At 30.6% G+C, this 8,394-nt stretch overlaps 1 protein-coding gene across 1 annotated transcript; it reads left to right on the forward strand.

Annotated features, from left to right (window-relative positions):
- The first annotated feature begins 5,089 nt into the window (after positions 1-5,089).
- On the forward strand, positions 5,090-6,687 carry LOC120185680 (epoxide hydrolase A-like). The gene is made up of 2 exons (XM_039189842.1): positions 5,090-5,596; positions 6,081-6,687. The coding sequence occupies exons 1-2, from the start codon at positions 5,132-5,134 to the stop codon at positions 6,564-6,566; spliced, it is 951 nt and encodes a 316-aa protein (XP_039045773.1). The 5' UTR covers positions 5,090-5,131; the 3' UTR covers positions 6,567-6,687.
- The last annotated feature ends 1,707 nt before the right edge of the window (positions 6,688-8,394 follow it).

Genomic DNA, 8,394 nt, shown 5'->3' on the forward strand with positions numbered 1-8,394 from the left:
TCAACAATGTTATCTCTCCCTTTTAATATTTCTCACGGTGCATCGCAATGCGTATTTTTTCACTTTCCTCATCCTGACATTACGCTTCTTCTTGCTTCGTGGCTTTCCCGATATCATTTTGAAGGCCAAAGTTATTGCCGACTGCCCAAGTGGAAGTGCTAGTGCCATGAGGAAAGCTTTCGGGCCAATGGCAAACAACAACGAAATTGAAATCGGAGGTAGCGTCCAACCATAGGATTTGATAACCTGCATTGATCAATGGCAAAAAGTATTGACACCAACAGAAATGATTTACTGTAAATACAAACACATGTTCCATGAAACAAGAAGTATCGATAAAAGTAACAAACTTTACGATATATCGAATCGGGAAAATAAAAATAAATTCTTTGGCAACAATTCATTTAAAATTGCTTTCCTATATAGAGCATGATTTAGTACTAATTTTTCATCATATCAATAATAATAATATTATCACGTTAATTTTTTTTTTTGTTTTTATAACTAAAAAAACATTTTATTGTTTTGTATAAAAATATATCATTATTTATAAGAATTAAAAATAAATATATTTTAATTTATTAAAACTAGGATAAAATTGAAAGAATATATAAATAACATGGATTATTTGTGTAATTATACCGTCCAGATAAGCATGTTAACTGCTGTTAATAGGCCACGTGTGTTTTCCGTCACGCCTGTTAACGGCGAGTGATCAATTTGTAACAAATGATAACGGTAGTGACCGATTTGTAACTTTTGAAACATTAGTGATGAAAACGAAAACTTACCCAAACATTAGTGATCATTGGAGTAGTTTACCCTAAATTGTTTGAAAAAAAATTCATAAATTATCATGTTTAAACTAAAAATTCATTTATTTTTTAGTTGATGTTATATCGAGACAAAATAGATTATTTTGGAACACCATTAGCTTAAGTTGTGATTTTGAAGATTAACTTCAACTTCAAATGATAATGAAATTAGTGAATCATCTCATGGTTCTCATTCTTACCAACCAAATTCATGTTATCCATCTTACCTTGAACAAAATCCAAGTTATGGATTTTTGTCATCATTTATCATACAACATGTTTCCTACCAATGATGCATCTTATGATGCACATAATGTGATGTCTTCTTCACATGGAATATGAAAGAATTAAAACCAAGACAATGATGAAGATGAAAATGCTTTAGATCCGCCACACTATTCATTTTGATGGTGAACTGTAAGATATATAATTTTTATATTTGTAGTTATGTATTTTTTTTCCTTTCTAAGTTATGTAAAATGAACACTTTTATATTACAATATAAAAAAATTATTATGATTTTAGTGATATTGTTTTTATGTTATTCATTAACATTATAATTGTTATTACCCATTATACAGTATGATATCACTTCTATGGTTTATATTTGTTTTTAATAATTTTTTATCTATGAAATTAAATTTTTATTTTCAAAATAAAATATCAAAAGAGTATATTAATATTAATATATTAAAAGAAAATTATAAAATGTATAAATATAATATTTTAAACATATTGTGATTTTTAAGGAAGATATCACGCCCGCGGCAACCACAACACGTTACGTAACGTCCGTAGTATCTACAACCGTGACACCACAACCGCATCGGCAACTTCAATTTGATACCATGATGAATACTAAGCAGACTGTTGCGTTATATATATAAGATTGACGGCAATTCTTCTAGAAGCCTTTTTGTTATTTTTCTCTCTTAATTTTAATCGGCAATTTAAAATAACCTTTTTTAGCAATTTTTAGAAAAATAAATAAATTTCAGCAAACTTAGCATCACCTCCATCTAAGAAATTTTGGGACTATTCAATGAACAAAAGTTCATAACCTTCTTTCCTTTTTCACATTCTTTTTCTTACATTGGATAGTTTTCAAAAATTATTCTTTTATAGAAAATATTTCATCTCGTCTATCTTATGATTCACATTATTTTATAATTATTTTAAAATGTTTGTTTTAATATTCTAATTTTAATAGAAAAATGCATAGTTATTCAAAACCTTTTCTTTTTTGATTAATAGAATGTTCAATTTGCCTATATTATAATTCACATTTCTTCATTGGTTTCAAATTCTTTAGTTTAAATAAAATATAATTATTTAAATTTGGACTTTTTTAAAAGTTAAAATTATCTGAATTGAATTAAATTTGGACTTTTTTAATTTATAATTAATTTCAGTTATTTCATAAAATAAAAACAAATTATTGATCATTTTTATTTATTTGAATAATCATTTTAAAAAATATTTATGAAAAGTTTTAAATTTTTTTTATCAAGTAAGATCTAAAAATCATAAAATAAATTATTTTATTCACATAAAATAAAAAAAATGTTCAAAACTGATATAAAAAGCAGCAAATCAAAATTAAGATCAAATAACAGTTCAAACACTTTTAAAATTAAATAAAACTATATACACTCCTAATTTTTAACAAGTGAAATATTACATTTCCAGAGGGATGGAGGAGTTGCCAACTCAATGTCAATACAAAATATTATATAAATCATGTCAATATTTTTTATACATGTTAGTAAATTAATAATTTTTTTACATATAGTTTGACACAAAATATAACACAAAGCATGTCAGTATTTAATTAAACATTTAACCTAATTAATACCGAAGTCTCGAATTTTATAATATATGATGCATTATCGATTTTTTAAAAGATTTTGAATAAATATTATTTTATAATAATTTAAACTATTAAAAAATTAATTATTTTTTGGGAAAAAAAAGGGAGAGCAAAGGGAGACGGTGACCGAGTTGACCTACGGTATAGGCATCCTGTATTCATGCGGTTACAATGTTTTCTATACGGAGTTAAACGTCGTAGGAGTTTGACAATTGCGTTCTGTTTGGATCTTTTTTTACGCAAATAAAAGCATTTAATTTTGTTAAGAAAAATCCATGATTACAATAAAAACTTACAATTGTAAAAGTTAATTGAGCACATAATTAGAATTTTTCTAATAAATATTGATATGAAATTAACAATTTAAAGTCAAAGGCTATACAAAGAAAAAATTAAAAAAAATATCTAAACAATAGAACAAAATAAAGATACCAATAGATCAACTCAATGGAATACACTGATGATAAACAAAAACATTTGGGAGAGTTCAGATTCTATTGGGCTGTAATCAAATCCGTTAGGAATAAGACCTATAAATGTGTGTTAGGCTTTAAGCCAATCATGATAATTTTGGGTAAAATTGACCCATTAGGCTAGACGCGAAAATAAATTAGTTTATTAGGCCAACCTTAAATTTATTTTGAAATCTACGATAAATGTTACAGTACAAAGTAAACTCGTTTGCAAAGTTATAAATAAAAAAAATTATGTGCTGAATGAAAAATATTTATTACACATAAAATAAAAACAAATTATTGATCTTTTTATTTATTTGAATAATTATTTTAAAAAATATTTATGAAAAGTTTTAAATTTTTTATCAAATAAGATCTAAAAATCATAAAATAATTTATTTTATTCACATAAAATAAAAAATTAAATGTTTAAAACTGATATAAAAAGTCGGGGTTGTTTGTTTGCCTCTTAATGGAACCATTCAGCGCTGAATGCTAAACCGTTCAACATTCATCGCGTTTGTTTCGCACCTCTGAATGATTCAGTGCTGACTGATTCAACAAAACAATGCTGAATGATTCAGCACAGAAGTACATTCTAAATGATTCAAAGCCATTATCAAACAACATGTCACATTCAGAGCGAATTCATACAAAGTCTCTGAATCATTCAATCATTCAGCATTTGAATCATTCAGCGCTTAATCATTCTGAAGTAAACAAACAACCCCTAAAATCAAAATTAAGATCGAATAACAATTCAAAAACTTTTAAAATTGAATAAAACTATATACACTCCTAATTTTTAACAAGTGGAATATTACATTTATTGGATGACAAATTAATTTATTACACTCCTAATTTATTACATACTAATTTATTACAAATTAATAATATTTTTTAAACTGATACAATTACTAGAAATAACAAAATTACATATATTTCCTTAATCCTTGATGATGACAAGGAGTGGTCGAATAATAATAGTGTAGGGCTCGTTGATTTCTTTGTGGTCGTCCGCCTTAACCGTCTTCATCTTCGTTTGCTTTTTCTTCAACAATAGATGTATTGAATATCACTCCACTTTGATGTCCACCTTTGAGTGACAATGATGGAATATTTAATGTATTTGAGACTATCATTGACGTCATTGACTTAAATTTTCCACCAGAATCGATATCTCGTTGACCATTTAGAATATAACTCCATTCACTCGTAGGTTCTGGCGAATATGGTTGAATGCATTGCACTGCATCCCATGAACCTCCAATCCAATTCGATCGACTCTCCATTAAAACATGATATGGAGGATAACAATCATGACTGGTTTGAAATGCAAAATATTTCACAGAAACAAAATAAGAAAAAAAAAATGCTAATGATGATGCTTTTTTGGCCTTTGCATATTTTGCATTCATTTATTCGTATTCGATGCTATCTTCTGGTGTTGTTAAATATAATTTTTCATTTGCTTCACATTTTCAGAGATAAAAGATATTTTAAAATCAAGATCATCAATTGTAATCTCGTAATTAATAAACATTATATTTGGCTCATTCCATTGTTGAATATATACAACATGCTTCATTGACAAATTCTTTTTGTACTTTTTATAGGTATCAATTCTATAAAGTTATTCTATCTTAGATGTTTGAGAATGATCTGCAAGCGAACATGTAAATTTTAACCATTCCCTTCATTGATTTCAATTTTTCTCTTGCATTTTTCTGTTCTTTAATTCCCTTGAGATTCCTTCTCGGGCAGATAAAAACGTAACAAAAATAGGGACACGTGATAATTTATTACTTAAGATCTAGTTCATAGTTATTACTTGTGTAGAATTAATTGCAGTCAGACAAAAATGTGCCAAAAATGAAGATTTTAATATATGGGTCTTGTAGTTTACTAACCTACATATATAACAAGTAATTTGAAACTCAGTACAAAACCTGGACTAATTAATTACCTGAAGTCCTGAACTCTAATTGAACATGGAGAAGATAGAACACAGGACGGTGACCACCAACGGCATAAACATGCACGTGACATCGATTGGTTCTGGCCCAGTTATTCTCTTCTTACACGGCTTTCCGGAGCTTTGGTACACTTGGCGCCACCAGCTTATTTCACTGTCGTCCCTCGGCTACCGTTGCGTGGCTCCAGATCTCCGTGGGTTCGGCGACACCGACGCTCCCACTTCGGCGGCTTCCTACACCGTTTTCCACATCGTGGGGGATCTCGTGGGTCTCCTTGACGCTTTCGGTGTTGACCGGGTGTTTTTGGTTGGCCATGATTGGGGTGCGATGATCGCTTGGTCTTTTTGTCAGTTCAGGCCCGATAGAGTAAAGGCTCTGGTGAACCTGAGCGTTACGTTTCGGCCTTGGAACCCTAAGGTCAAACCCGTGGAAGGGCTCAGGACTCTGTTTGGTTACGATTACTATATTTGCAGGTTCCAGGTAATTGATTCAGCCACATGATTTCTCCTCTTTTTGGAACTGCAAGTCATTGGAATTTAGAATTATTTTTTATTAATTGGGTTCTCTTTATCTGTTTTTGTTAATTGAAGGAAAGTATTATAGACTTTGTCTTGAACATTTAAGATAACAGAATCGCCCAACTATTAACGTTTGAGAAGACAAACTCATGTTTTGGGCTGACTTAAATGAATCCTACATACTCATATTTCTATTTATGATGAATGAACTGTGAAGTGTGATTAATGAAGTATGCTATTGCCAACTCTGCTATCGAAATTTCAATTAAGCCGAATCTTGTTACCTTGGAAAGGAATTGCTGTCATCTTCTTCTCCTTTCATACCCTTGGCCTTGAGGATGAATGTTTCAATCAAGGGTGTGTGTGTGTGTGTGTGTGTATATTTAGCTTGCTTCAATTTAAAATCATGGATATCTGAAATACTTTCTCTTAATTTCTCTCAATAGGAACCTGGGGAGATTGAAGACGACTTTGCTCAGATGGACACCAGAAAACTTATTAAGATTTTTCTTACATCTCGCAATCCAAAGCCGCCCCATATACCTAAAGAAACAGGGTACAGTGGGTTGCCTGACCCCAAGCCCTTGCCATCTTGGCTTTCAGAAGAAGATGTCGATTACGTTGCTAGCAAATTTGATCAGAAGGGATTCATCGGAGGACTTAACTACTATCGAGCTATGAATCTAAACTGGGAACTTACTGCACCATGGGCCAGATTAGAAATCAAAGTACCGGTCAAATTCATCGTAGGTGACCTGGACATTACCTACCACGTACCTGGTGTCAAGGAATACATACACAATGGCGGATTCAATAAAGACGTGCCATTCTTGCAGGAACTAGTTGTCATGGAAGGAGTAGCCCACTTTCTCAACCAAGAAAAACCCGAGGAGATTAGTATGCACATTTACGACTTCATTAAGAAATTCTGATTCTTGCCCTCCTTTGGTATTTTATTTCCCTTGTAGTTCTAACTCTAAAGTAATGTGTTGAGACATTGCAGTACACCTGCTTTTCTGTTTGATGATTTGCACCTAGAGTATTGCTGTTACTGTAGTGCTTTGTTTAAGCTTATGCAACTTAGAGTAGGTTATTGCATATAGCCAGGAAATACAGATGCCGAATTACAGGAAAAGAAAAAGGAAGGGCTACATTGTTATCCCTTTGTCATTCCTTGATTCATAAGAAAGCAACTTATTATATCCGAGTAAAGAAACTTATGGTTGATAAAAAATTTACAAGCACCTATGAGTTGTAAGTTTTTTTTTTTTAATTTTATAACTTTTTAGTATTATTGTAGTGGGGTCGAGACATTTAAAAATCGAATTTTAAAATTATAATACTTCTTTTTTTAAACAAAATAGGTATATAATTTTTTATTTATTTTTTTCTCATTCTCGTAACAAATTTAATAACTAATCTAAAATGATGGGACGCACTTGGTCCGTAGAGGCATAGTGTATCTACTCTTAGATCGTTGGATGAGTAAAAATAATTAATTAAGATTGAAATTATGAAATGAGAAGATATTCACATGATAAAAATAAGGAGATAATCTTAGTCGTTCATTTTTATGAGAAAAATATGCCAGCTATGAATAGTCAATTGATAAGACATTTGGGCAAGACTTTGGAAGATCCATGTGATTTCTTGGGGAAAATCCAAGATATGACTATCGGATCTATCTAATAAACTGGTCTACAAATAGCCATAATAATCCTACAATTGGTGTTGTGAGCTAGAGCCACTATAAATATCTCTTAACACAATAGAGAAAGAGGGCTAGAACCTTCCTTCTTCATGATCAATTCTCTTTTATAGAAAAACATCTACAGTGATCGTTCCCTCGCCAATTGGAGCTCTTCTTTCAAACAGAGGGGTGGACCGCCAACAACTGACAAAGAACAATTTATTCTCTGCAACACATTATGTCACATTGCTTGAATATTCTAGTCAAGTGTGGCTTTCAACACTCCCTCTCACAAACTTGGCTTCTCAGCTCATACTTCTCTTAGAGAATGCAAAATATATCTTTTTTTATTAAAATATTTTTAATCGATTTTTTATTCTAGAATAGATTAACTCTACATTTGTGTTCTAATACTTGTTTTCATATAGTGATACTTTGTATCGATATGTTTGTTTTGTCTATAAAATATTAAATTCTTTATGAGAGAAATAACAAATTTGTCAATATAAATTACAAATGATCATTCTCGTGTGAGATTTAACTTAATTTAAAATATTATTCAATCCATTTTCTAACAAATGCACATTGTAATAACTATGTATCATGTTTCCAATGCCGAGAGAGATACTATTTACTGCGTCTTCGGCTGACCATGAAAATATTATAAAACTGATATAGAATAGATATCCAAAAATACTTTTCGATCATCAAAGTCTCCTTCATAATTAGTATAAGAACAATCAACTAAATTTAAATTTTATGAATTGTATAACCATGATCCAATGCACCTTAATTTGACCTATCTCAAAATTCTTTTTGCTACAATCTATTAATCTTCCCCCCCCCCCCCCCAAACATCTAAACTACTGAGGCTCTCGAAGTAAAATTAACTAGTTAAAAGGTCGGGGTTATTACCGTCTTCCCAAAAAATTGTCTAATAGAATGTGCAACACCACCATTTATAAAATTCAGGATCTACCTTTTTCTTTTTCGAGTTAATGTCCCTCACCTCTCCGAGACGTGACATTAATTATGAAATATAAGTGAGTATTCACTCCAACTTCTCTCAT

This window comes from Hibiscus syriacus, unplaced genomic scaffold (assembly GCF_006381635.1).
Source record: "Hibiscus syriacus cultivar Baekdansim isolate YM2019G1 unplaced genomic scaffold, ASM638163v2 tig00113124_pilon, whole genome shotgun sequence".
Classification (NCBI taxonomy): Eukaryota; Viridiplantae; Streptophyta; class Magnoliopsida; order Malvales; family Malvaceae; genus Hibiscus; species Hibiscus syriacus.